The following is a 27,498-nucleotide window of genomic DNA, read 5'->3' as shown; positions in this document are numbered from 1 at the left end:
TCCGGGGCCCGGGACGGGGCTAGGTAGGGCTCGTCTGGCCTCGGGAGTGCCGCCCCAGGGGTCAGGCCCCGGGTCCCCCAGCATCGGAGTCACGCCCCCCGGGGGGGGCAGGGGGCGGGGCGCGGCGGGGGCTCCGCCCCGGGGCGGGGCGCGGGCGGGGCGAGGCCGGCTCCCTCGGGGTCCCGGCGGGCTGGCACTCCGGCGGCCGCGGCGCGATGGAGGCGCCGGCCGAGCTGCTGGCCGCGCTGCCCGCGCTGGCCACGGCGCTGGCGCTGCTGCTCGCCTGGCTGCTGGTGCGGCGCGGGGCCGCCGCGAGCCCGGAGCCCGCGCCCCCGACCGAGGCCCCCGGGACCCCCGCGCTGCCCGGCCCCTGCGCCCCGGAGGCAGCGGCCGCGCCGGAGGGCCCGGGGGAGCTCGAGGGCCCAGGGGAGCGCGCGGCGGCGCCGGCGGAGGCGGAGGAGCAGGCCGCCGAGGCCAGGCAGGTACGGACCCGGCCCTCCCGGGCACCCCCTCCCCACCCCGGGGCCCCGCCCCCTCCGTATCCCGGCTCGGGCGGGGCCGGGGACCGAGGCCGCAGCCTCGGGCCGGGCGGTCCCCGGGGAGCGCAGGGCCCGCGGCCGGCAGGGAGCGAAGGCCCCGCCAGCAAAACGCGCCCTCCTCCCCCGTAAGTGTCGCCGAGCGACGAGGCTGTCGGAGTTCTGTGCGCCTCTGGCGACCCTCTCGCCGGCCGGGCGCGGGTCACACCCACCCCTCGCCCCGCACCCCTCCGGCGCACCGGGTCCCGCATCCACGTGCGTGTGGCTCATTTCTGAGGTCTGCAGTACTGAGAGTTGTCTCGATAAAGAAAAAAAAATAGTCGCACTTGGGGGTGGGGGGGGGAAGCTGGCTTTTCTTTTTAAGCCAATTTGAAATCCAGACTCGAGTCCTTGATGTCTGGAGTGAAGCGCATAGGGTGGGGCAGCAGGAAAAGGCACTGCACATTGCGGTCATTTTTATTGTCGTTTTCAAACTGCACACGTGCTTTGGCGCATCTCCCCCCGGGGTTGTATGGAGTGAAGGGGCAAGATAAAGCGCCCCCCAGCACAGCTCAGCACCCCAAACTGGCTCTCCTGCTCTGCCCCAACCCCCCCTCCGTGTGGTCCATCAGCTTTGGCCTGACGGTGCCACCTTGCTTCGGGACACCCAGAGAGATATGCACTCATCCATCCAGCCCCATACACTTTTCCCAGTGCTGCTCTGTACATTGGAAACATACTTGCAAGGCATGAAACCCACATTCCTGGGATTTCCACCCCACCCCCACCCCCGGGGCCCCTGGAGGCTACCACCCAGCCCCCTCCCATCAGAATGAACCCCCCAGCTCCTCTTGGAAGGGAAGATAGACCTCCAGAGCAGTAGAAACTGACCCGGCTGCTGTAGTGCCTTGTCAGTCAGTGTGTCTGCCAGGCCCATTCTGAATTTTGCTGGACACAGTGGTTCACACTGGAGAGGGCCCTTCAAGGGAGAAGGCAGCGAGGCTGGGCCCCAGCGTTTCTCTTTGCTGAGTAAGTGTGCTGGACCCCTCTGAGCAGGCGCTTTGTTTGACAAAGTGGGTGACTAATTGTGTCATTAGAGCGGATTCTAACCAGCCTGCGAGGGCTGTTGTATTCCTCCCGGAGAAGACCGGGGCTCCGCTTTAACAGGCCCTGCTGTTCGCGCTGACCTCATCCGTGAGGATGGCAGGTGGGGTTTGGACCTGTGCTGAAGCGTTAGGTTCGCGCCCGTATTTGGGATTCTGCCTGCACTCACGGCCTCCTGGGAACAGGGGCGGCGAATGGCTGTTCTCAGCCTGCCGCTTGTTCTCAGCAAGTCCTGCTCCCAGCTTACACAGTGGCCCTTTATCACTTCACAGAAAGTTCTAGACTGAAGTTTGCAGCGCCTGTTAGTGGTGTCCAGTCATGCCTTGGCCCTCTGGGTTACAGCACCCAGGAGAGAGCTCTCTGCAAGGCCTGTGGACCCTCAGCAAGTCGAGATCTGGTGGGACGGGCTCAGTGCTGCTGGTCGGAGCAGCCAGAGCACAATTTGCCTCTGGGGAAAATGCCCGTCCTGTGGGGGGTGAGTGGGTGCTTTGAAGGACAAAGCACATGACGGGGCTTCACACGCGGGGCAGCTGCCGGATGAGCCTGAGTGTCCATGCTCCCACTGCGGCACCCTGTCCCCAGATCATCCCGATGCGAAGAGTTATGTTGATTGGAGTCAGTTTCCTCACTCAGAGCTTCTGCCTTCCCTCGTAGATTTGGGTCCCCAGATTTGGGTCCCCAGCCGTTGCTGAGCTGCCCAGCCCCCCTCAACGCCAGCTGGCAAACACTAAATCAGTGCTGTGCCTCAGGCCCCGGGATCAGGCTCTGGGGAGGGGGGAGGGGACACCTATCACTCTCTCCCGCTACTCTACCTTCTTAGTGGTGGGATTACCCCTGGAAGAAGCTGTTGAGAAATTGTCTGGAAGTGGACTGGGGCATTTTCAAGAGCAGGTCCCACACTACTTGCTTTTGATAATCATATTGTGGAGCCTGGAGAGCAGGCGGAAGGACCCTGGGGGGGTGGGGGGGTGTGTAGCCACCTTGCCTGACTAATGGCAGTTCTTCTGATCCAATCATCCTCTGCTCTGCCAGGCCTGTGGGGCTCAGGGCAGCTGCTGCCTTTGACTCACAAAGCTGATTATTGAGAAGGATCCAGAGCCCAAGGAAGCTGCCTCTCACTGCGGCTGTGGGTCATTGGGAAGCGTCCCCACCGCGCTGGGGAGCAAAGTAGCATGATGGGCTAAGACACTGAAGACATGGGGGGTGATCCGCCAGCCAGGGCAGGGAGGCTGGGCAGAGGGCAGAGCTCTATTATTAGAACCTCTTTCTTGTATCTCCTTGGGGTGAGCGTAGGGTTGGGCAGCAGAGGAAGCGTGCAGGCGTGCCACACCCTCACAACGAATCATGGCCAGCGATGTCAGAAACAAGAACTGGCCCCTTTGAAGGCCAGGAAACAGTGCTCTTTGGTGCTGATGTATAGGTTATAATTTTAGGATCACCAGGCTTCTTACCTAACAGAAGTGTGGATTCCAGCAAGACTATGTCGTAGGATTCCCAAACAGTGGTCCAGGTGAAAGTCAAAGGTCACTCAGACAGTAACTAGAGTTAGGTTTGTGCCAAAACTCAGACTTCTCAGTGCTCGGGCCATAGCTCTGCTCAGCAGTTGAGTGGGGACAGGGTCCCCAAACACAGGACAGGCAGGGACACTCTTCTAGATTGAAGACCAAAGAGACAAGTCAGACAAACGGAATGCCCGACCGACCCTTGATTGAATTCTGGGTGGGGGTGGGGAGCCATAAAGAACATCTCGGAGGTAACTGGGCTATGTTTCAAATGAATGGTTTATTGGATTATTTTATTGTGTCCATGATCAATTTCTTATGTGTGATGCTGGCGTTGTGGTTATGCGGAAACATGTCCTTGTTCTTAGAATGCTGCCCAAGCATTCAGGGGCGACATATCTTGATTCTTTTTTTTTTTTTTTTTTTTTTCATTTGCTGTATTTATTGAAAAAAATCCACATGCAAGTGAACTCACACAGTTCAAACCCGTGTTGTTCCGAGGTCGACGTATTATGATTCTAATAGTTACACACACATGCACGCGAGGTGGGTGTGTATATCTAGAGAGGATGGAAAGGTAGCCAAATGTTAAGAATTGGTGAGTCTGGGTGAAGGGTACGTGAGTTCAAAATTGTTTAATTCTTACAATTTTTCTGTAGGTTTGGAATTTCTCAGAATACAGTGTTGGAAAGTATACCTATCTTGAAGAGCACTGAGAAACGTATAGAATTGTTGAATCGTTATACTGTGCACCTGAAACTTTTGTAACACTGCATATAAATTATACTTGAATTTTTAAAAATCCAGTGCTGGAAAAATGAGAGGCCCCTCAGGAAGGGGCTTGGTTTTTCAGACACTCAGGCTGTGTTCACTGTTGGGTGGGAGTCCAGGTTCACCTCCTTTTTTTTTTTCTTTTTTAAAAGTTTTATTTATTCTGAGACAGACAGAGACAGCACGAGAGAGGCAGGGGCAGAGAGAGAGGGAGAGAGAATCCGAGCAGGCTCTGCCCCCAGAGCAGAGCCCGATCCGGGGCTCGAACCCACAAACCGGGTGATCATGACCTGAGCCAAAACCAAGAGTCTGCTGCTTAACTGACTGAGCCCCCCAGGCGCCCCCACCCCCCTTCACCTCTGACATTATCCTGCTGTTAGGTCCGTGCTGTGTCCCCTACCCTCACCATCCTTGTCACCACAGGCACGCCCACCCCCCCAACCCCGGCACACCAGAGCCCGCAAATGATTTAGGAGCAAGTGAATCCCCTCCCCCCTCAACCATCCTGACTGTCGTGATGCCAACATGGCTCCACTCTCTGTTCTCTTAACAAAAGCATGGAAGCCAGCGGACAGAGGGTTTGGCAGTTGCTCATGTCACTTTGGACTCTTGTCTTAGTCAACTCAAGCTGCTAAAACAAAACGCCATGGACTGGGTGCCTTAAACACGAGGAACCTATTCCTCACAGTTCTGGAAGTTGGCGAGTCCAAGATCAAGGTGCTGGCCAATTCAGTTCCTGATAAGAGCCTGCTTCCTCGTTGAGGACAATCACCTCCTTGCTGTGTCCTCATGCGGTGGAGAGAGAGCTCTGTGGTCCCTTCCTGTCTTTTAAGGACCATAATCCCATCGTGGAGGCCTCACTCTCAGGACCTCATCCAACACTAATGACCTGAAAGGCACCACCCCCAAATACCATCATGGGGCGGGGGGAGGGTTAGGGCTTCAGCATATGAGCTGGGGGTGGGTCCACAAACATTCAGCCTGTAACAGGTCTAGTGATTTGCTGGGAAGGAAACTGGAAATAATCCAAATGTCCGTTAATTAGGACACTGGATTAATTAGCAAGTTGGTAGAAGTAGCGCAGAACACAAAACAGTGTGTTCATAGAAATTGCAAAGATGAGCATGGGCGAACAGGAGACGGTGTGCAGAGCTGCGGACGAGTCTGGTGTTCAGCAGCACGAGAGGGTGTCTTCTGTAAAGTCATTGCAGCTCAGAAGCCTTCTTCCGTGTGAGAAAGAAGCCCAGGCGTTTCCTAATGGCTCAACTTTGTTCTTTCCTTCAGAGATAGTCTTATTTGCACACAGAAAATTTAGCTGTCGGAATTTTCTACTTTGTGGGAGGTGGTAAATTTGTAAAGAATATATATATATGTATGTATGTATATACATTTATATATAAAGAAGATATATATTTTATATATAATATATATGTTATATATAAATGTATACATTATATAATGTATACTTTTATATATAACATATATACATTACATGTAAAAATATATAACATATATACTTTTTAAAAGAATATATATATGTATTTGTTCTTTTTAAGAGAGAGTGCACTTGCAGATGGGGGAGAGGGGCAGCAGGAGAGAAAGAATCTTTTTAAAAATTTTTTTTAGTTTTTTCATTTTGGGGGGAGAGAGAGAGGGAGAGAGAAGAAGTGGGGGAGGGGCAGAGAGAGAGGGAGAGAGAGGATCCCAAGCAGGCTCTGCGCTGTCAGTGTAGAGCCCAATGTGGGGCTCGATCTCATGAACTGTGAGATCATGACCTGAGCCGAGATCAAGAGTCCAAGAGTCACACCCTTAGCCAGCCAAGCCACCCAGTGCCCTGAGAGAGAATCTTAAGCAGGCTCCACTCCACACTCAGCATGGAACCTGACATGGGGCTTAATCCCATGACCCTGGGATCACAACCTGAGTCAAAACCAAGAGTCCAAGAGGCAAACACTCAACCCCGACTGAGCCGCCCAGGCGCCCCAAGAACGTATCTTAAGAAACAAAGCTGCCTGGCTCTGGACAGTTAGAAGGAAAACGTGGGGCTTGTGCCCTTTCAGTTTCCTGCTTGTGGCCCTGTTCTTTCCCAGACCGTCTGCCTAAGCCACCATGTCGGCGGGGAGCGACGGCCTTAGACCACTTAGACCACTGGTGGACGTTCTTCCTAAGAAATGCCATATCCCTGGTGGCCGAGGCATTTCTGGAACAGCCGGAGTCTGGTCACACCTGGGGTGGCACCGTCAGGGACAGATGAATGAATCGGAGTGTTGATGGGGTTACGAGGCCTCCTCCTACGAGGGGTGTGCTGTGCACAGACTGAGTGGCTCAGTCGGTGAAGCGTCTGACTTCCTCTCAGGTCATGATCTCACAGTTCGTGGGTTCGAGCCCCACGTCGGGCTCTGTGCTGACAGCTCAGAGCCTGGAGCTGCTTCGGAGTCTGTGTCTCCCTCTCTCTCTGACCCTCCCCTGCTCACACTGTCTCTCTCTCTCTCTCTCTCTCTCTCAGAAATAAATAAAACATTAAAAAAAAAAAAATAGAACCGAAAAGGAAGTCTGGGATGCTGCAGCAGGGAACCCCTCCCTGCCAACCCAGCAGGGAGAAGCCTTGGTCACGGTCACCTTCTCCTGGCCCCAGTGGCTAAAGAATAACAAATGAGATTAAATGGTCCCCAGGAAACCCAGTGTGAGAATTCATGGTACTTGTTTATCTAGAGGACTTTGGGGGGAAGTCCTTTAACCTCTGCGCCTCTAGGCCTCAGTTTCCCCAAACTCTTTGCTCTCTCTTAGAGAGTTTAGCAATCCATGATTATCCGCTGTCCAATTACCGTCTCCTGTTTCCTGGCCTGTTGGGGACGGGGAGTGGATGCATGTGTGCACATGTGTGTTTAATATTTACAAGTCAGAATTCCTTGCACACATTGCTAACACGGGCCTGGCCGCTGACCACTGGTTGAGACAACTGTGGGCATGTTCTCAGCAAGGACCTAGTTCTGTCACCTCAGTAGTGCTAGTGTTTCTCCTGGCCGGATGCTTATTTGCTGAGGACTCAGAACCTGAGAACAAACACCTCCAGTCCAGTGGTGTCCCCTGAAGGTCCCCGTCGCTCGGGGGTCAAACCATTCTTATCTTTATCCTTCACGAAGTCTAAAACCAGTTTCTCTGCCCTCGGTGGAGGCCTCCTTAGAGATTTTAAACACTGGCCACCTGTCCTGTATTACTATCCTTAAAGCTGGTCATGGTCAAAACTCATCAGCCTGGTCACCACCCCGCCCGCCCCCCCCCCCCCAAGTGCTTTCCATCTCATCCTACGCTCCCAGCTCTGATTGTGTCCATCCCTGAGCAGAACCGTCTCTATGTAGGCACTAGAATTCCACCTAATCCTTGCTGATAAGGGGAGAAGGCCGGCGCCCGGGTGTTTTTTTATGAAGCTTTTGATGTCCTCCAAATCCCCTTTGTAGGAACAATGCCAAAAGCCGTTCATCTGAGAGGATTGGATCTGGCGTGCTTGGCCATCTGAGCAAGGGAGTGTTTAGGGCTTGTGAATGCGCCCTCAATTGGGATTTGAAGTCCGGGTCCAGGGTGGCCCTTTTAGTCTGGATGGTTGAACTTGGCCCTGCAGCCTGGCTCCTCCACGCCTCCGGGGTATTGTGTACTAGGAACGTGAACGCTGGATCTTGGTCTCTCCCCATCTCCCCCTTCCCCGCTTCCCGAGTCAGCATCTTACCCAGTATTCTTCCTTTGTTCTGGTCCACGCTGGAAAAGCTCATGCCCATAGCAGGTGGAGGACACACCTCTGGGCCTGGATGGCCACTGTGCCTTCCAGAACACACTGGCCACTGCCCTCCCCCTAAGCAATGGCTGATGGTGGCCAGCCTCTTGCTGAGCGCCATCTCCTGTGTCCTCAACATTGGCCTGTGGTTGAGCACCTGAGACTGCCCTGTTAAGTGTTCTTGATTTCTGTCGCCGAAGGGGTGCCCTCGCCCCCCACCCTGCCCCCAGCGTCCTGCACCACCTACTCAGAATTCCTCCATGGCTCTCGAAGCGGCTCAGACCAAAAGCCCGCACAGCCTCCTTGTTTTCTCATCTTCCCTCCGCCCCGAAGTCACTCCACCAGCAAGTCCCGTTCCCTCTGTCCGTGGGATACCGCCTGACTTCGGGCCCTCCTCTCCACTCCCCTGGCTGCTCTGGTAGTCCCTGGCTCCTCTGGGCTGGGCAGTAACCTCTCAGAGGCTCCCCCTGCTTCCAGCCTGGCCCCCAAGCTCCATCCAGCCACCAGCACCGTCTTTACAACATAGAAACCGCACCTCATTCTCTCCTGCCCTGAGCCCTGCGGTGGCTTCCACACTCTTACCTCGGCCCTACAACCCGCTCTGCCTCCTCTCTGCAGCCACGGCGGCCTTCCCAGCGCTCAGACACACCAGGCCTGCGCCTCATCCGGACCCTGGGATTTGCTCTCCGCTCTGCCCAATGGACCTTCCCTGGCCTAGACCTTCACACAATTGTCCCTCCTCCTTGCCTTTCAAGTGTCTGGTCCCTGAGCACCTTAGCAGATGTAAAGTCCCCCACCCAACCCCAACACGCCGTCCTGTCGGGCTCTCTTCGCGGCACTCCACAGGGTCTGAGGTCATCCTTTATGTCAGCACACATTGTCTGCCGAAGCGGAATGTCAGCTCCAGAGAACAGGGTCCCTGCCTGCCATGGTCACGGCCACAGCCCCAGCTACTGCAGCAGACTCGGCACACAGTAGCACCCACTGAATGCTTGTGGAATTTATAAGCTGCAGGAACAACAAAGAGAAGCAAGGGGGGCAGCCCCTGCTGGGAGTCAGATGCCACCTCCTTGAAGTACTGGCCTGGGCACTGCGCAGAGGCCATTTCCCTTCATGCTGCCGGCCTCTCCCAGTGCCCTGCGTGCTGCCTGCATGCTCTAGAGCTGTGTGTGATGCCCCAGAGAGGCAGACAGCTCTGTAAGGTAGTGAGCTCCCCGAGGCTAGAAGTGTTCAAACACACTGGAGAACTGGCAATTCATCAAAAGTTTTATCAGCTATAGGATTTTGTATTAGGTCAAAGCCACTTAGATCAGTGGCTTTCTTACATTTTTTAAAGCACTACAGGGGCGCCTGGGTGGCTGAGTTGGTGAAGCGTCCGACTTCGGTTCAGGTCATGATCTCGCAGCTAGTGAGTTCAAGCCCCTTGTCGGACTCTGTGCTGACAGCTAGCTCAGAGCCTGGAGCCTGCTTCGGAGTCTGTGTCTATCTCTCTGCCCCTCCCCCACTCACGCTCTGTCTCTTTCAATTAAATATAAATAAACATTTAAAAAAATTTTTTTAGAAAGCACTAGATACCTTTTTTCTTCTTCAATCTTAAATGGAAGCCCAGTGCATAAAGCAAACGCAGATCGGCCCTGGGGGGGTCTCGGCCCCTGTGTTCCCCACCTCCCTTCTCACAGCAATTCCCTCAGTACCCACCACAGATAACAACTGAGGTCACGACCATCCTCCCCGGATCCTGTGACCTCAGAGGGCCCCGCGCAGAGGAAGGAGGAGCACCCAGAGGCGAACGCCCGAGACCACATACCCGAGGCCTTGGTCCCGAGGGGGACCCTAAGTTCCAGGCTGCCGTCCCGCGGGAGCCCCCGAGGGCCGGAGAGGAGAGCACTTCCCAGTAAGCTTTGGAGACAGAGCCCCCCTGAATCTGGAAGCAGAAGAACTTCACACGCTCAGTCCTCTTTGAATTGAACCTGGCAGCTATCATTTTAGGATTTTAGTGGGGGGAGAAAAGCATGATAAAGCTGGCATTTTAAGGTGTTCTTGGAGCAAATGAATTGGAGAAGAGTGAGGTCAAGGGTCAAGGACAGGGTGCCATATCAGGCACTGAGTGGCTGGTAGGAGCGTGAGAATGAGGGTGACTCTCAGGGACTTTTTGCAAGGGGTGGCGGAGGGACGGGGACAGCGGTTGAGAAGTTGAAGTGGAAAGGAAGCAGCAGGCTTGATCAGCATCCCCAGGCCATGGCCAAGTGTCAAAGATGCCGTGTGACCTTGGAGAAACACAGAGGGGGACGGGCCGAGAGGGGCCAGTTTGGGATAAGAAGACAGAAAACAGTTCTTGGCTCAGGGGATATGCCTTATCCAGCCACAGTGTGGATTTAGAGGTTTGGACCGAGCGTCCCCTGCCTGGAGCTGTCACTTGGGCATGCGGTGGCTGAGCTCTTTGGACGTGTGTGCGCGGCTGGGGAGAAAGAGAGAGCTGCATGACCATGACCTCTGCCGGCCCACCCTCCCCGCCCAGCACAGGCGCTCCGGAAGCTGGCGCCAGGTCAGCGCCCGCAGCTGCTCCGCTCTGAGCAGCCTGATTGCCTAATGGAATCTTCCTGGGAGGGGAGAGAGTGGGAGGGGAGAGAGCGCTGTCACACCCACCCGCCTGCAGCGGTGCTGGGGGCGGGGCGGCCCCGCACCTTGCCCGTCCTCGGTGCCCAGGGAAACCTGCAGACGTGCTGCGGTGGGTGGGGAGGAGAGGTGCAGGGGGGTCGTCCAGGCCCCGCTCTCTGTTGGCTGCTGCAGGGGAGGGAGGGACGGGCCTCCCCGGGGAAGTGAGGCCTCCCTCTCCGCCTGCCTGGCCGAGCCAGGGTCCTCCAGGGTCCTCGAAAATCATTCCCAGATTAACCAGGGGCCTTGTTGCAATCAGCCAAGTCGGCTTTGGTGGCTATAGTCCTATAGTCGCAGGGTCCCAGCAGAGCCTGTGTGCAGGATCCCAGGGCGGAACCATCCCCTCAGGCAGACGAAAGATTTGCCTCTCTCTCTCTCTCTCTCTCTCTCTCTCCCTGCCCCCGTCCCCCTCCCTCTGTCTGCCTCTTCCCCACCCTGTCTCTGTCTCTGTCTGTCTCTGTCTCTCCCCATCTTCTGCTTCAGCGCCGCTGGCCATTAGGCCAGGATCAGCTCGGGCCACCATAAATGGTAATGAGCCGCCTGCAGGCTCGCACTGGCTCCTGAAGCCTCCCTGCTCTGCCTCTGGGAGACCGGGGCCCCTGTGCTTTGCCTCGCCCCCCACCCATCCCTCCACCGGAGGAAAAGGCTGACTCGGAGCAGTGGCCAGGGACACGTGACGTTAAAACCCTCGGGTTCCGTCCAGTAGTGAAATGCAGGGGCTCTTGGTCGGGGAGGGGATGGGGTTGGGTTCCCCGCCCGGGACTGCTTTGAGGACCAGCCAGGATGACGCCAGCCGTCTGTCCCAGAGGGCGTCGCCGACTCACCATTTTCACAAAATTGATTTACTTTGGCTTGTGAGGGCTGCTGGGACAAAGCGCCGCAGACAGGGCGGCTTGAGACAGCCGTTTCTTTTGTCCAGGACTGTGGGATCCAGGGTCGGTCCCCCACCCCCACCCCACCCCGAGGCCTCTGTCCCGGTTTGCAGGGCCGTCTTCTCGCTGCGTCCTCACCAGCACATGCACCCCTGGTGTCTCCCTGTGTGTTGCCTTCTTACGCGTTGGCTCTTAGAAGGACACTAGTCGGATTGGAGTAGGACACACCCTCACCGCCTTGTTTTAACTTCATTCCTTCTTTAAAGGCTCTCTCTGCAAACGGGGTCACAGTCTGAGCTACTGGCGGTTGGGACCTCAGCATATGATTGGGGAGGGACATAATTGAGTCCACAGCACACAGATGCCACGCGCCACTCTCAGGACCAAGGCCAGTGACAAGAAATCCACAGCGATCGTGGCGCCTGGGGGGCTCAGTCCAACTTCAGCTCAGGTCATGATCTCATGGTTCATGGGTTCGAGCCCCATGTCGGGCTCTGTGCTGACAGCTCAGAGCCTGGAGCCTGCTTCGGATTCTGTGTCTCCCTCTCTCTCTGACCCTCCCCTGCTCACACGGTCTCTCTCTTTCTCTCCTTCAAAATTAAATAAATATTAAAAAACAACAACAACAGAAGAAATCCACAGTGATGGGCTTTGTGGGCTTGCAGTCTGCGCACCGAGCAGCTGCCAGGGTCGTGCTGCCCCAGGGGTGGTCCTGGCTGAGCTGTGGGGGGCGGGGCAAGCCCCAGGGTGGGACTCAGACCCCGAGACCCCCAGGGGATTGCCTCGGACCAGATGCAGCCAGGCCTCCACGAATTCACTCAACAAACACTGAGCTGAGGGCCGAGTCCCTTAGCCTCCCAGACCAGGCCTTACATGCACTTTGAACCCCCTTCTGGAAGTTCTTCCTGCCCCCTCTCCTGCCCTCACCATGCCTTCCTGCTTCCTGCTCCAAAAATGCCAGTCTCCTCCTCTTCCTCGCCATTTAAAAGCTGCTGGATGCTCCTCAAAGCCTGGTCCCATGCAAGATCTTCCAGGTCCGAGCCCTGCCTCCTGACCCCTGCGGCCCCCTGCAGTCACACCAAACTCCAGCCAGTCACTGCAAAAGCCGTGGTGCTCCCTGCCTGGCGTCTGGGGCCTCTGGGGCCTCACTGCATCCCTCAGCATCCGTCCCCCCACCACGTTGCTTTGACGCACAGAGTGTTCCAGAAAACATACCTGTAAAACCGCACGTGCCAAAGCAGGACACAAGGCAGAATGAGTTGTAGGAAGGAACAGAGGTACAGTCCTTACTGGTGGCTCTTGTTCTAGAATTTTAAAATAATTTTTTAATGTTTATTATTTTGAGGGGGGAGAGAGAGAGCGCTCTCACAAGTGGGGGAGGGGCAGAGAGAGGGAAAGACAGAATTCGAAACAGGCTCCAGGCTCTGAGCCGTCAGCACGGAGCCTGACACGGGGCTCAAACTCACAAACTTCGAGACTGTGACCTGAGCCGAAGTGGGTCACTTAACCAACTGAGCCACCCAGGTGCCCCCCCTAAAAATCTATTTTAAATTGCATTCCTGTATATAAAACCACAGAACCACACAAGAAATTTTATAAAACGGTGTCTATCTGTCTATCTCTACCACACACATAACACTGTTTATCTTTAATTTAATTCTGGGATACACGGGTACCTCCAAAGTCTTAGTGCAGTTTTAAGTTTTAATAACTTAAGAAGTGTAAATGCTACAAAGCTACAGTACATATTAGTTGAATATTTACTTATTTAAATTCCTTTTATACTTATTTCCCTGACATTTGAAGGCTAAAGTTTTTCATTTTAACTCTTGTGTATGGAGTCTGCATGGATGGGCGGGTAGAAGAGTCCTCTCCCACGGGCACCTCGGTGAGCTGGTTGACCCCCCTTAAAATCATGTCCAGGCTATCAACTGGCCCCTGGGGGGTTTAGTCAGTTAAGCGTCCGACCTCAGCTCAGGTCATAATCTCACGGTTCCTGAGTTCGAGCCCCGCGTCGGGCTCTGTGCTGACAGCTCGGAGCCTGGAGCCTGCTGTGGATTCTGCGTCTCCCTCTCTCTCTGCCCCTTCCCACTTGAACTCTCTCTCTCTCAAAAATGAATAAACATTTAAAAAATCACAAATTTCACTGTTCAGAGACCTGTGTGTACCATTTAAAAAATATATTCAGAGATACCCACGTATATCCATGCATATTAGAAAATCCAAATTATACTGAAATATGTAAGATAAAAAGAAAAGGCTGTCCCCGGCCCCTCTCCCCAACGGTAGCCACTAACAGTGTCTGGCGTGTCCTTCTGGAAAACCTTTTCTAAGCGACTCTGAGCATGTATGTGCATTTCCATTTTTATATTTACACCCCAAAGACGGCCCCTCTCACACTGTGCTGCTGCTTGCTTTTCCCTATTGGGAATTTGTCCTGATGCATTTTTCACATCAGTGTGTATGGCTACCTCCTTTTTAAATTTTTTTAATGTTTATTTTTGAGAGAGAGACAGAGCATGAGCGGGGGAGGGGCAGAGAGAGGTAGACACAGAATCCAAAGCAGCTCCAGGCTCTGAGCTGTCAGCACAAAGCCTGACACAGGGCTCGAACTCACAAACCGTGAGATCATGACCTGAGCCGAAGTCGGCTGCCCAACTGACTGAGCCCCCCAGGCGCCCCCGGCTGCCTCCTTTTTAATGCACAGTGTTGCACTCTGTGTGTGTGTGTGTGTGTGTGTGTGTGTGTGCTGTTAATATTTTGACGAACGCATTAACCAAATACATTTCACTCTAAGGATGAACATTCAGTTGTTTCAAGTTTGGCTTGTTTACTGTGACACAAAATCAGAGTCCTTGTAGAAAAAGCCGGACAGATGGTTTTCCAGCACAGAACTGATCGCTCGTGGTGGGTGTGCTGGGTCACAGGGGTGTCTCCTTTCCCTGCCTCCCCCGAAGGGGCCTGCGCCCCTCCCCACAGCCACAAAGACGCTTTGCTGCGCAAAATTCTCGGTGCATCCGGACTCCCAAGCGCCAGGTACTGACCTGCGCTCCGGGCAACACCTCTCACACTTGGGGCAGAGCTTGATGGAGATGGAATGCAGAGTCTCCAGCCCAGCTCCTCGCGGCTGCCTTCTGTGAGAGAGGGAGAAAGTCAGGGCTCTTCCGGGCTCACCGCTCATGGCCCGCGGTTGGGCTTGCGCACACTTGCACCCCAGCTTTGCTCACTCGGCTCTGTTAGGGACAGGGCTCCTCCGCTCAGCCGCTCCTCCCCACCACCCTGGCTGCACCCCCGGCACCCGGGAACCGAGTCCCAGAGGCCTGGGTGTGCTGCCTTCTCCGCCTGGGGAGCTCACTCCCGTGTGTGCCTCCTCCTCGTAAACCGGGGGTGTCTCCAGATCCACCGGCCAGCTGTCCATCACAGCTCCCGGGCCGCCTGTCCCCGCCGCGCCCTTCAATCCCGGGACCCCCCAGCATTCCTGCAGCTTGAAGTCACTCCTTCCTCCCAAGAAGGCCATCTCAGGATGCTCCTTCCAGACATCTGTTTATTTATTTATTTTTTAAATTTTTTTATTTTTTTTTTATTTCTAGGAGAGAGAGAGAGAGACAGCGTGAGCAGGGGAGGGTCAGAGAGAGAGGGAGACACAGACTCTGAAACAGGCTCCAGGCTCTGAGCTGGCAGTCAGCACAGAGCCCGATGCGGGGCTCAAACCCACGAACCGCGAGATCATGACCCAAGCGAAAGTCGGACGCTTAACCGACTAAGCCACCCAGGCGCCCCCAGACATCTGTTTATTGAGTCCGTTCATGGGAGAGCGGCGGGCCTGAGGGAGGGGGAGCTCCCGTGGGGGGGTGGGGGAAGATAGACCCCAAAATGGGAGAAATGAGGTTCCCGGAGGCAGAGCCCGGGAACGCACCTTCTCTGTGCTGGCCTGGCCCCAGACGGCCCGCCAGCTTTCCTCTCGTGCCTTTAGTTCTACCTGCCAGAGCACAAGATGGGCGTCCCCAGCCCCCTCACCAAACTGGCATCCAAAGGCTTTGGCAAGCACCCCCCCACTCCGGGAAGGGTAAAGAGACTGAGGTGCAAAGGTCAAAAGCACAGCTCCTCGGCCCACGGCCTCCCCCTTATCATCTCGGCCAAACAGCGTTAGCGCGGAGATTGAATGGGTTCCACCTGCTTTGTTAACCGTGGCCCCCACTGGGGTCCTCCCGACCGGGCCCAACGGACAGGCCCCCGTGCCGTGTGGGCTCAGCCTGGCCCTCGGCGGCCTCTCTCTTGATCTCTTGACGCTCGGCCCACCGCCGCCCCACCTCCCCAAGGCAGTCACTCACCTCCAGCACCCCCGCTGCTGTGGCACATCTCTCCTGCCAGGGGGCCAGGGTCACATCGGTGACCTGCCGAGGGCTCGGGCGCCGGGATGACAGGATCCAAGGAACCGTCTCGAGCTCCGGGCACCGGGCGCTGACTCTCTCCTTGCCTTGCAGGAAGAGGAGCAGGGTCAGGAGCAGGATGTGGAGGAGCCACTCCAGGCAGAGCCTGAGGAAGAAGATGGTGAGTGGGATCCGGCCTCCAGGGCGTACCCCTCCCCTCCCCCCCCCCCCCCTCCCCCCTCCCCCCTCCCCCCCCACTGTCCTGCCTCTAAACCACAAGTCACCTCCCATCACGGATGGCCCCCCTCTGCCAGCACTGAGCACCTGAGCTTCCATCTCCTGCGGTGCCTCCCAGCCCCCCCGCTGCTACCTGCTTGTGCCTTTCAGTTTCTCCCCAAACATCTCTGACCTATTTTATGGAGACGAAAGCCACTCACAGGACCACGGGCCACGGCCTTGAATTCTGCTGAATGAAAGCCCCAGGGGAGGAGACGCCTGATTCCCGAGCAGAGCAGCTCGAGCTCACTGGCCAGACCCCCCCTGCCACCCAGCTCAGGTCGGCCCCGGGGAAGCGAGCAGAAATGACCGGGGGCGTTAAGGAAACTGGCCAGCTCACAGCTCACCAGGAGGAAGGCGGTGGGCTTGCCCCGGGCGCCCACGGGGGCCGTGCCCTAGTCACTAATGGGATCCCCACCTCTGAGATCCCTGTGCCATGGTTTTCCGCTGGGTCGGTCGTGTTTTATTTCTTAAAAACAAAAATCAAAAACAGGGGCCCCTGGGTGGCTCGGTCAGTCGGTTAAGCGTCCGACTCTTTATTTCGGCTCAGGTCATGATCTCACAGTTTGTGAGCTCGAGACCTGAGTCAGGCTGTGAGCTGCTGGTGCGGAGCCTGCTTGGGATTCTCTCTCTTTCTCTCTGCCTCTTCCCCCTCAAAATAAATAAATAAGCTTAAGAAAAAACAAAACAGAAAATAGCAACACGTCAACATCTGTTAAGTCTATACAGCCAGGACGTGAAGGACGTGCTTTGTGTTAGTTCAAGTATTTCACGATTTGTCAAAAGCAAGACTGTTGCTGAGACCTTTGGCCGGCGGCTGGCAAGGGCCGTGGAAAGAGCGGGTTGCAGGAATGCAGTGAGCACGGCCGGCGTGGCCGTGTGGGCTGGCGGCGGGGCTGCGCTGGGGGCCCCACAGGCTGCAGCCGCAGTCAGTACCGCCTCAGAGGAAGGGGGACCGGCAGGCAGCGGAGCCGGGGGGCGGGGGGGGCCCTGCTCTCCCTGCCGCTGCTGGTTCTCTGTCGTCTGCGGGTTAGAGACGCACGGGAACCGTGCCCTGGGGTCTGTCCCTGCCTCGTGGCCCCAGGCAGCTACAGGAATCTTGGAGGTGGGGATCCCATTAGTGACTTGGGGACACAGAAAGGGGCAGGAGCCGAGGCCACTGGAGGCCCCTGGGCCAGGACACTAGCCCCACCCCCAAGCATGTGCCTCATCACTGGGCCCTCCCTCCTTATCTGACTGCTGCCCCCCCAGGCATCCCCCATTCTCCAGCTCTGACAAGGCAGGGGAGGGGAGGGGAGGGGAGGTTTATGGCCTCAGCTGTCAGAGGAAAGAAGAGTGAGCCCCTTGGCTCAGCTCCCAGGCTAATTGATTAGTGTCGCTAAGATGCCCTTCCTAAGCGACTTGGTGATCACATAAGGCTGCAGGAAGAAGTCCTCCTCCCCGGGAGGCTCGCACATTGAACCCCCCCCGCCCCCAATCTGGCAAGATTGGACACTGGATGCGGCCGCAGATCCCTCGGTGCACACCGTGTGATGTAATTAAGGGAAAGGCTTTTCCATGTTCGTTCCTTCTTCCCAGCTCGGGAAAACATAACACTAATCAGTCCTGCCCCGTAAATTGAAACCTTGAGTTAGTTCCCAGCCGGCAGAACTAAAACTATTATTTTTCTAAAACACAGCGACACAATGACCTTGATGTTGAGGGTAACTGGGTTTCTTCGTTGCCTCTCTCGGAGGTCCGGAAGCGAGCGCTGTTGGTGCGTGGGCGGTGAGCTCATTCCGAGACCGTAGCTCTGTGTGATTCCGCCCCACGGCAGGCTTTTCAGGGCTTTCCTGGCAATCCGGAACCCTCAGACCAGGGGGCTCTGAATTACTTGGCAAAGTGCCCGGGTCCTCAGATGCGGACAGGCCATACCTGACGCTGTTCGCAGCCCCCACAAGGACCCGGTCCTTGGCTTGTCAGCTGAGCTCTGTTCCAGAAGAGCCAGCCAGTGGGGACAGGGGTCTCCAGTGAGAGGTGGGGGTGGGTGGGAAGGGATTCTCCTGTCTCTGCGGAAGATCCCCCTCCCCAACCATGTAGCCTGGCCCCCCTCTCTGCCACCCAGTGCCACTGGCCTCCCTGCTTTACTGGATTTGTCTCCCAGACACCATAGGGCTTGCTCCCTCTCAGCTATCATCCATAAAGCCACCCCCACCCCCGCCCTCAGTGAAACCTCCAAGCACCCCCCTCCCTGCCTCCCACACCCCTGTTCTTCCTGCAGAGCGCTCATGATCAGCGTCATACGCTGTGTTTTACTTTGCTTTGCTGCACGTTTTATTCACTGCTAAGCCCCCAGCCCCTAGCAGAGTGCTCCCTTCATGTCTGCAGGAAGAATAAGGAGCCCGCGAATCCTGGTACAAATGTGGTAACTGCTCCCCAAGGCAAGGTCGCAGCTCCTGCCATGTATCATTTGGGTTCTGAATTTGCATCCAGAACCTTCTTCCTTCAGCCCCGAGAGAACGTGAATCGGGGAGGCCAGGGCCTCTTCCCCCTCCCTGAGCCCACAGCAGCCTGTCTGATCAAGCGGGAGACTAGAGGTCAGGGTGGCCTGGCTGCAGGATGTGGAAGCGTTCGAGATTCCTGACACGGGAGTGACAGAGAGGTAACCCCTCTCGAACAGCCCTGAAAAGGACTACATCTGCGTGCGAGGGTGATGTGCTGGCCTCCGCATTTCCCTTACTCAGTTCTTTTCTGCCTTAATGGAAATTAGACAAGACAAGCCATTCTGTCTCTGTTCCCGGGGCAGCCAGAGGCCGGCTGCCCTTCCTCCACTTGCTGGGCTGAAGGACCACTTACGGGCATCAATTCCCGGGGCGGGGGGGGCTCTCTTCCCCCACGGAGGCTGAGCCCAGGGCTACGCTCTGAAGCTCTTTTCCCTCCTGCCCTGGCAGCCTCTGCCCAGTGCCTGCCCTGGCTTCCTGTCGCACATTCCCGCTCTTCTCTGTCCAGGCGTCTGGTGTGCCCCGTCATCAGGGCTGGAGACTGTTTGTTCTGAGGCAGCGAAGGAGTCTGCTCTTGGGGGGCGCCTGGGGAGCTCAGTCAGTTAAGCGTCCGACTTTGGCTCAGGTCATGATCTCACAGTTCGTGGGTTCGAGCCCCACGTCGGGCTCTGTGCTGACGGCTCAGAGCCTGGAGCTGCTTCAAATTCTGTGTCTCCCTCTCTCTCTGACCCTCCCCTGCTCACGCTGCCTTTCTCTCTCTCTCTCTCTCTCTCAAAAATAAAAATAAAAATAACATTAAAAAAAAGGAGTCTGCTCTTGGTGCTGGGCGATCCGGTACACCGAGTCAGTGCTCTGTACTGGTTTGGATGGCCAAGTTCAACATGGCGTGAACATGGCGGGAGTCCCACATCACTCCCGTGACCTACTGTGAGCTGGAGGCGTGGTTTCAGATTGCTGGTAGCTGGCGGGCACCCCCAGGGCCCCAGAGCCTGGAGCACCTGGGCAGAACGGCCAGGAGTCCCTGTGCTGCCCCTCCGGGCCTGGGACCCTAGGAGAGGCAGGGAGCCCAGCACCTTGGCACAGCCCACTGGGTCTGATGTAATGGGGTGGGGAGGGGCTTCAAAGACGAGGGTCCTTGCGTCCTTGAGGGGCAGCCAGGCAGCTCTGTGGGCGGCTCAACCCTGCCTTGGGGGCGGGGGTGTCCAGCACTTGGGGGACGGAGCCGTACTGTTTGAGGAGGGGACTGATTTCCCTGCAGCTGTCTCATTCGTGTCTCCGCGTCCCCATTTCGAGTTCCCGAAAGCGCTCCTCTTTCCTCGCAGGTGCTCTCTCTGAGGCCTGGGCAGCACGGACGTGGGCGCTGGGGTGGATGGGGCGGGGGGTGGGGGGGAAGGGGACTCGGAGTCTGTGGGAGGCAGCCAGCCCCCGCCCCAGACCCTAACCCTCCCCCGTGTCCTCTCTGCAGGGGCAGAGATCTTGTCCTTTAAATACAGCCCCGGGAAGCTGCGGGGAAACCAGTACAAGAAGATGATGACCAGAGAGGAGCTGGAGGAGGAACAGAGGTAGGCTGCGCACCTTCCTCTCCGACGGCGTCGCTCCGGCCCCCGCCCTCGGAGCCTCGGGCAAGCCGCCTCCCCCCTCCCCCACCGCCACCCTTCCTTTTGATTTTGTTTTAGGGGTTCTTTCCTGTCTGTCCCCTTGGGGCGCTCTCGGGAGGAGCGGCTGAGCCCCTGCCCTGCCCCCTCGCCCCTCGCCTCCCTGCAGAGGGAAAGAGTTAGATGCCAGGGAGGGGCCTGGAGCAGACAGAGTTCCTGACAGAACCGATCCATCACTTCAGGACAGAGCTCGATTCTTCCTGCTCATCCACTTAGCCGCTCCTTCTGTGTCTGTTCTGCTCCCTGGAGCCCGGCGGCAGACGCCGCTGCGTAGCGCCTCAGTTTTAGAGTCCGGCTCCCCCCCCCCACCCCCGCCGGACACCCCCTGCACACCCGTGGGCTTCCCTCCGCGTGTCCTCTGCGCTCCGTCCACCAGCGCGCCAAGGAACACTCTGGAAACAGCAGAACAGCCGGGAAAGAGGGAACCGGGACTCTGGCCCCCTGGCCGGCCTGGAGCCTGGCACGCCTCGGTTCAAGCAGGAGTCCAGACAGAAGCCCCGGCTTGTGACCACCGCCTGCCCGTTAGCACAAGCTGGGGTTCTGGGGTCACAGGGGACAGGACAGTTTATTATTCCAGACTGCATGACTCAACCACCCTTTCATTGCCACTGGCCACGCCACTCAGGGTCCCTCAAAAATCAGAAGGCGCTCTACTCGCTAGACTCCCCATTTCCCTTCCTGCGTCTGTTCCCGGTTCTTCCAAACCCAGCCTGGGGGCAGAGGGGTGGCAGTGTGGGCCCAGCGCGAGGATGACCCGGAGCAGGGGACGCGGCCTCCAGGGGGGCCCCCCCCAACTCCTCCGTGCTGGTGACACTGCCTCTGGGTGTGACCCGGTTTGCTGCCTTTATATTTCAGGATTGAGCTGACCTCTGACCTCACTTCCCTGTAGCGCGTTCTCTAGGTCCTGAGCCACACATAATCTTGCAAATCCTTTTGGTAAGGAGACTGGCTTCTTAGACCACTGGGGCTTCCCTTCTCCTGTCTGTCGGTGTGTCCCCAACATGACTGGCGTGGTCTAACCCTCCCCCACCTCCGCCGCCTTCATAACCAATTAATTCATTCTGCTCATTCTTTCCCATGGGGCGGGGCGGGGGCGGGGATGACCAGGCGCCTCCCTCCCCCCAGGGCTACAGGGTTCCGGGAGCCCAGTGAATGCGCGAGTCCCCAGCAGGCCTCAGGGACCAGCTGGCAGGGAGCTAGCGCCCCCTTGTGAGGCTGGGGCAGAACTGTCATCTCCTTGGGGACCAGGGAGGCTGGTGTCACCCTGCCGCTTTAGTCCCGCCCTAAGAAGGTGGTGCAGCTTATAAAACCTCACGCTCCCTAGTTGTGGGACAGGCAGGATTTTCTGCTCAGAGGAAGGGGTGGCCGACTACAGCCCTGGTCACTATGCTCGGTGTGACCAGAACACGGCCACTCTGGTTTCCCTGTGGTCCGTGGCAGCTTCCACGCTGCTGCAGCAGGGATGAGTAGCCCCACAGAGCCCCCAAAGAGTCCGTAGCGGGCCCTTTACAGAAACATGTTGCAGCCCCAGGATTAAGGAGAGGGAGAGCTGGATGCACCTGTGGTCCCTCAGAGGTCCCTGTGGACGGAGCTGTGGCTGGGACCCGCCTGGTCAGAGGCTCCCCGCGGGCATGAGGAGCCACTGGGACAGGAGGGACCAGTTAGGGGACGGATGCCAGGCCTCGGGCCAGGGGTCAGACGGCCACTGTCACTGGGCTCCCAGCTGGGACCTTGGCAGTAGGGAGGGTCTTTCGCCACAGTCTTTCGGGGCTTGTCATACACCAGTGCACACTTGGCTATTCTCTGGGGATGGAGGCCGTGCCGCTGTGCTGCTCTTGGGGTGAAGGAGGCGATCTGTCCTCATCTGCAGGCTGTGGTTATCACCGCTGCGCCCCAAGTTGAGAAGCAGGGCGCTAAACACAGTCCTCGGAGGGTGGAGCCGGAGTTCATGTTCATTTTCATCACCGCCCTTCCCCTGCATGCTCCCCGCGGCTCTTGGACGCGTCTGCCTGTGCCCGCTCCCTCCTATCCCTGCACGCAGCCACCTCACGCGGCACTGCATGGGGCCCCTTGACGCGCACCCCTCTCGCGGCTGCTTCTGTCCCTTGCACGGCGATGCTTGGGGTCGCAGAGGCTGGCGAGGCTGGCTTTGTCTTTTCATCTCTAGCACGGTGGTTCCCATGTGGCCCGGGAGCGAGCCGGGGGGTGCAAGATAAGTCAGGTCCCAGCTGCGTCTAGGACGCGCGCGGCCCTGGAGTCCCAGTCTGAAAAAGAACAGGCATATCCTGGTCAGACCACCAAGATCACAGGCCAGCAACAAGTCTGCTCTCTTCTTCGCCTGTCACATGCTTTCTGACCAAACCCCGCCTGCTTCTAATTCCTTTCCTGGCACCCTGGGTCCCCATTGAGCTGCAAGCTAGTTAACAAGTAAATGCTGTAAGTCCCGGACGTTAAATTTATCACCGCAGCCAGCAGAGCAGTGTCCAGAGCCCCAATCTGTCATGGTCACACGATCCAGGACCCCCCTGAAGTATATATGTTTTCAGGACACGGCATTTAGGGAGCAGGACTCAAATCAAGACCCCAGATCGTGCCTCCGTGTGTTTAAATGGACGTCCCCATCCTTAGAACTGCCCACAGGTCAGGTTCCTTCTGCCCGAGGGGTCGGAAATGGCAAGGCTTGCAAATCCAGAGACAGCTGCTGCCTAAGAACGGCCCCCACTTCTCACTGGCTGCAGCCCCTCTCCAAGGTGTCCCCTGGGGCCTAGAGCTCGCAGGTGTCCTTGGCCGCGCCGTGCCCGGTGGAGGGACTGTGCATTTCCACCGAAGCTCCTCCGGGAGGCGCCACATCCAGCCTCAGGGTGTAGCTGGGATGGTGGGTGCGGGCTGCTGACTGTTCCTCCCCGGCTCCCAGAGCCAGTGAAGCTGGAGGCTTGGCAGGAAGAGGAAAAAGCGCCCCCGGCCACACCTCTCCTTGTATGCCGTCCGTTCTTCCCACCTTCCAGTCCAGAGGAAAGTGTAGACCAGCCTGGCTCTGATAGATGGGAGCCTGGGACCCCAGCACCCACTCCATTCTGAAGGTCCTCGGGAATGTCGGGCCTTTCTGGGCGTGGACACTACTCTGGCGGAAGGTGTTTTGTTCAGCATAACAGGGGAGGGCGAGACAGGGTGGAGGAACCCAGGCCGTGGGATACTGAGCTGTCCGAAACCTGGTGTGCCCACAAAGGATTTGCCCATGGGAAGGTCTGGAAACATGAGCGACGCTGATGCTGACCTCCAGAAGGGGGCGCCAGAGGGACAAAAACGTCTCCTGTTCCCTCAGCGAGGTTGCGTGCTTCTGGGTGTTGTTTAGACAGGGCCCCAGCGGGGACAAGACCCAGCCAGCGGGACTCGGAAGAGCATGACGGGAGGGCCCAAGGAAGCACATAGCCAAAGATCAGGAGCCCCGAGTATCTGTCCTGGCATCTGCCCTCTGCCCAGCGGCCTAGACGCGGGGTCCCCTCTGCCTAACTAAATGCCTCATGGATGCAGAACGGGGGTCGGCGGGCTGCCGAGGTGCCACGCTCTGGGAAACACATTGTCCAGCCGCAGGCGATGAGAAGCAAACTCACCCCGTGTCTGAGAAACCAGTGTCCAGCCTGGCTTCTGCAATTCCAGACATCCTCTCCGTCATCCCCATGCGCCCCGCCCTCCTCTCACCCCCCCCGCCACCGTGATACTCGCAAGATGGAAGGAGTAAAACAAATGATCTTCTCTCCCTATTTCTCTTTACAGAACCGAAGAATAATGAAGTTATCCTTAGCCTCCTGCTAAAGGCTTTTCCTTTTGACATCTTAAAAACTTGATAGATAGAATGGGAATCCCCACGCGGGCTCCCAGGTGCCACTTGCCTACCTAAACCCGCTGGGACCTAGAGCCTCCATCAGGACCTGTCCCCTCGGCAGGGAGGATGCCGGGGGGGCGCCTTGACCACCCCCTCCCCCAGGGGAGATGTGTTCCTCCCTGTTGGTGTGGATCGCTTGGTTAAGCGAGGGTTTCAGAGACTTTGGTTTCTCGTATCACTGAACCCAGCTCCCCGCACCCCCTTCGCACCTGTGATCTCACCAGTGGCAGTCGCCTCGTCGTTTTAAACCCATGTAGCTTCATTCCAGCCCCCGCTGCCTTTTCCTCCACTGATGCCAAACCAGGCAGACGAGGGTGAGAAGCCGGTGCTCACTAGCTCAGGGTGGTCGGTTGATTGTCTTCCCCTCCCTGGGGACCCACTTCCCCCTTTCGGGCGCGGTGGTTGGGGGTGAGAGGCGCTATGGTGGTGGCGGCGCGGCAGAGAAGCAGCACCCACTATCGATCGATTTGCGTTGCCCTTCGTCTTCATTTAGAGGAGGCTTGGATCCAGCCCTCTGGTTGCTAAGAAGCCTTTTCACTGATGCTCTTACCAAGCTCTGCCCAATCTCCACCTTCGCTTTGGCAGAAGCAATAATAATAGTTTGCTTTAAATAGATTTCTTGACTATGCCTTTTCCTAGAAGGTTTCATAGATGAGTTAGGATTTCATGAGACAATGAGAGCAGTCCCGGATTCTTTTCTCAGAATTTTATATTGGACGATATTTATACTCTACCAGACTAGTCCGCAGTTTTTAGATGTGTCGGTTACGACCTTTTTTAAGCAGTGAGTTTTTTAGAAAAATATTTTCCATCTGATGGAAGGTCATGTCGCATTCCCAGTGGTCCTCTCCCCTCTGGGCCTCAAACCTCAGGTTTAGGGACGGAGCGCGGATCAGAACACCAGCCACACGGAGACCTGACAGGTATCGTTAGCACATGGGTCCCCACACAGCAATACGACAGCCTTGTCCCGGCTGGGATCTTATTGATACGGTGAGCAGGTGACCGCCTCCCTCCAGGTCAGTCACCTTGCTGGCGAGTTGTCCGGAATCTTTCTGAACATGGCTCGCGGGCCCCAAGCCTCACGTTCTCCTGACGGCTTGGATCTGTGTATTCAGCCTTTGTTCAGCCCAATAAACTCTGAGTAGATGATCTCAGTTACCGTGTGTTTTTTCAGTTTCTCTTTGTTTTTAAGAAATAATGTCCTTTGAACCTGTTAGAATTTGAGCACCCCCCCCTTCATTTTGATGCCTGTGACTGTCTAGCAGAGTGCAACCCTGAACAATGCCCAAGCCATCGAAAATACCTGAGAATTTGTGTTTACTTGGGGTGGGAGGGAGGTTGATTCCATCCAAGGAGCTCAACACGCACCCTTTCAATTCCCAGTGCTTTTCTCGAACTGTAGGGTACAGAATACCTATGGCGGCCTTCTCCTCCTCCAGGCGGGAAAATGGACCGTAGAAATCACGTTCCCAGGATGACGAAGAGAGGCTGGGATTCGGGCTGCAGTAGTTCAGCTTCTAGATGCTGCTCTAGCGACAAAACCAACTCTGGATGGGAGATAAGGGGTCACCGCCAAAGGAGTCTGGGGGGACGAGAGCGGACATTAGGACCCCGCCCCGCGCCAGGCAGTGCTGTGGGTGCTGGGTGGCCGCAGGCTGTGCCCAAGCCTTGGCGTGCGGGGCTGGCCGCAGGGAGGGCCGGTGCGCAGGGCGCGGTTGCTCAGGGAAACCGCAGAAGCCGGCCTGGCTGACAGCGCTTGGAGCAGAAACAGAGAGGCCCGAACCTGCTACAGCTGCGCCCCGTCCTTTCACGTCTGTGCTCCCAGGAGCTGACCTGTGCTGGTCCGCTGGGGCGGCTGAACCTCTTAAAGATAACAGCCCTTCAGGGGCCCCTGCGTGGTTCAGTCGGCTGGGCTTCCGACTCTTGAGTTCGGTTCAGGTCATGAGCTCATGGTTCGGGAGTTCGAGCCCCACGTCGGGCTCTGTGTTCACTGGGCAGCGCCTGCTTGGGATTCTCTCTCTCCTCTCTCTAGTTGCTCCTCTCCTGTTCATTTTCTCTCTCTCTCAAAATAAATAGATAAGAACTAAAAAGATGAGAGCCCTTCACTCGCAGCCGCCCAGCCTGCGTGCAGGCCGGTTCGGGCCCCCCGCTGGCCATAAGGTACATGTGCAAAGTAGGAAGAGGCACCCTTTCCTCCAGGGAGCGAGACCCCATGCCTGCCCTGGCCCTGGCCAAGCCCCCAGGTTCACCCCTGCTTCCCAGCCCGCAGTGGTTTCATCCTCAAACCTCCAAACTGAGGCTGTCGCTAACGTGGTTCCTCGTGGGCTCCCCAGCCACGGAATGGAAGCAGGCCCTTCCCATTAGGTCCCGGGAAGCACGAGATCGACACTCCAAGGGCTCCAGTGGGGAAACAGAGGCACGGAAACCCGCAGGGTCACTTGGGTCCCCAGACCTGCAGGGAAAACCCAAGACGTAGAAGCTGCTTTTAGAGCCCTTGAGCTGAAGCCGTTCGGTCCAGCCAGCTCGCGTGTCTTCATGGGGTTTGGCTCCAGGTTACCTTTCTTGCCGTCCCGGGATGCAAACGCGGTGCCGGCCCAGAGAGCGCCGGGCCCGGGGCACCTTCTTCCTCTGTCCCCTCTCTGTCCCCACAGAGTGCAAAAGGAGCAGCTGGAGGCCATCTTCAAGCTCATGAAGGATAACAAGGAGACGTTTGGGGAGATGACGGACGGCGACGTGCAGGAGCAGCTCCGGCTCTATGACATGTAGGCCGCCTCGGCCCGTGAGGCCTCCACCCTACCTGCCGCCTTCAGCAGGCTCCTCTCTCTCTCTCTCTCTCTCTCGCGTCTGTAGCTATAGAGGTACTACACCACGGTGTGCGGTTCTCAAAACTTAGGCGTGCGTTTCCAGCAAGCAGGATTGTTGTCTTTAGAATTAAACTTTTTTTTTTTTTGCCAAGAGAATGTTCCCTACGGCTTGTGTCCGTGCAGTCCCAGAAGCTTCCAGAAAGCCTTCTGAGGCAGAATGAGAGCACACAGCACCCCTGAATCCTTCCCACACCCGTGTGCCCAGGGGGCCGTGCCCGGGCGCTCTGAGCAGCCTTTTAGCAAAAACTCTAACTCAACACTCACCTTCCACACTGAGCAGACCCGTGTCATCAGAGTTGGGACCCTCGAAGGGCTTCCCCCCGTGGACGCCTGAGACTCACTTTACACAGAGGCTCGTCTGAGTGTTTATAATGTCCCCAGGGTCACGCTACCTGCTAGAGGTAGAAGAAATCCAAGGTGCGACATGGGGCCTGCCTTTAGGGAGATCAAAGTCCTTCAGAGAAGACAGGCATGTGTGCAGGGAGAGAGCGTGTCCCCAGGCAGCATTCAATAAAACACCAGAATGACCTCAGGGGACAGCATCCAGGACACGTTAGGAGGTGGTCAATCTCTGGGATTCCCAGAGCTCTAGGACACAGAGCATAGCGGCAGCTCCTGCCTGCTTCAAGGGCCATTTCTGTCCACCACCACCACCCCCCCACCCCCAGCAGGAAAATTCCTAGCCAACCGCAGTGGAGGGGGTCTGTTCCAGAGAGAGCCTGTGACGTTCGTATAAATATTTTGTACTTGCTGAAATAAAGCTACATCAACACAGCGAA

The 27,498-nt window shown here is 56.9% G+C and overlaps 1 protein-coding gene across 3 annotated transcripts; it reads left to right on the top strand.

Moving 5' to 3' along the window:
* Nucleotides 1-196: 196 nt before the first annotated feature.
* On the top strand, nucleotides 197-27,498 carry MXRA7 (matrix remodeling associated 7). Of its 3 annotated transcripts, XM_039226546.1 has the most exons (5): nucleotides 197-482; nucleotides 15,673-15,739; nucleotides 19,780-19,876; nucleotides 20,825-20,905; nucleotides 23,744-25,009. In XM_039226546.1, the coding sequence occupies exons 1-4, from the start codon at nucleotides 216-218 to the stop codon at nucleotides 20,856-20,858; spliced, it is 465 nt and encodes a 154-aa protein (XP_039082477.1). In that variant the 5' UTR covers nucleotides 197-215; the 3' UTR covers nucleotides 20,859-20,905; nucleotides 23,744-25,009. The 3 variants fall into 3 exon arrangements, with proteins under 3 accessions (XP_039082477.1, XP_039082476.1, XP_039082478.1); XM_039226545.1 differs by lacking the exons at nucleotides 20,825-20,905; nucleotides 23,744-25,009 and adding an exon at nucleotides 26,507-27,498; XM_039226547.1 differs by lacking the exon at nucleotides 20,825-20,905.

This window comes from Hyaena hyaena, unplaced genomic scaffold (assembly GCF_003009895.1).
Source record: "Hyaena hyaena isolate Hyena2069 unplaced genomic scaffold, ASM300989v1 scaffold_21, whole genome shotgun sequence".
NCBI lineage: Eukaryota > Metazoa > Chordata > Mammalia > Carnivora > Hyaenidae > Hyaena > Hyaena hyaena.
This window is presented reverse-complemented; position numbering and strand designations above follow the sequence as displayed.

Excerpts from the sequence above, each read along its gene's own strand:
- MXRA7 (XM_039226545.1), top strand. The coding sequence starts at position 216 with ATGGAGGCGCCGGCCGAGCTGCTGGCCGCGCTGCCCGCGCTGGCCACG. Across the intron at positions 483-15,672 it reads AGGCCGCCGAGGCCAGGCAG|GAAGAGGAGCAGGGTCAGGA; the intron begins GTACGGACCCGG and ends CTTGCCTTGCAG. Across the intron at positions 15,740-19,779 it reads AGAGCCTGAGGAAGAAGATG|GGGCAGAGATCTTGTCCTTT; the intron begins GTGAGTGGGATC and ends TCCTCTCTGCAG.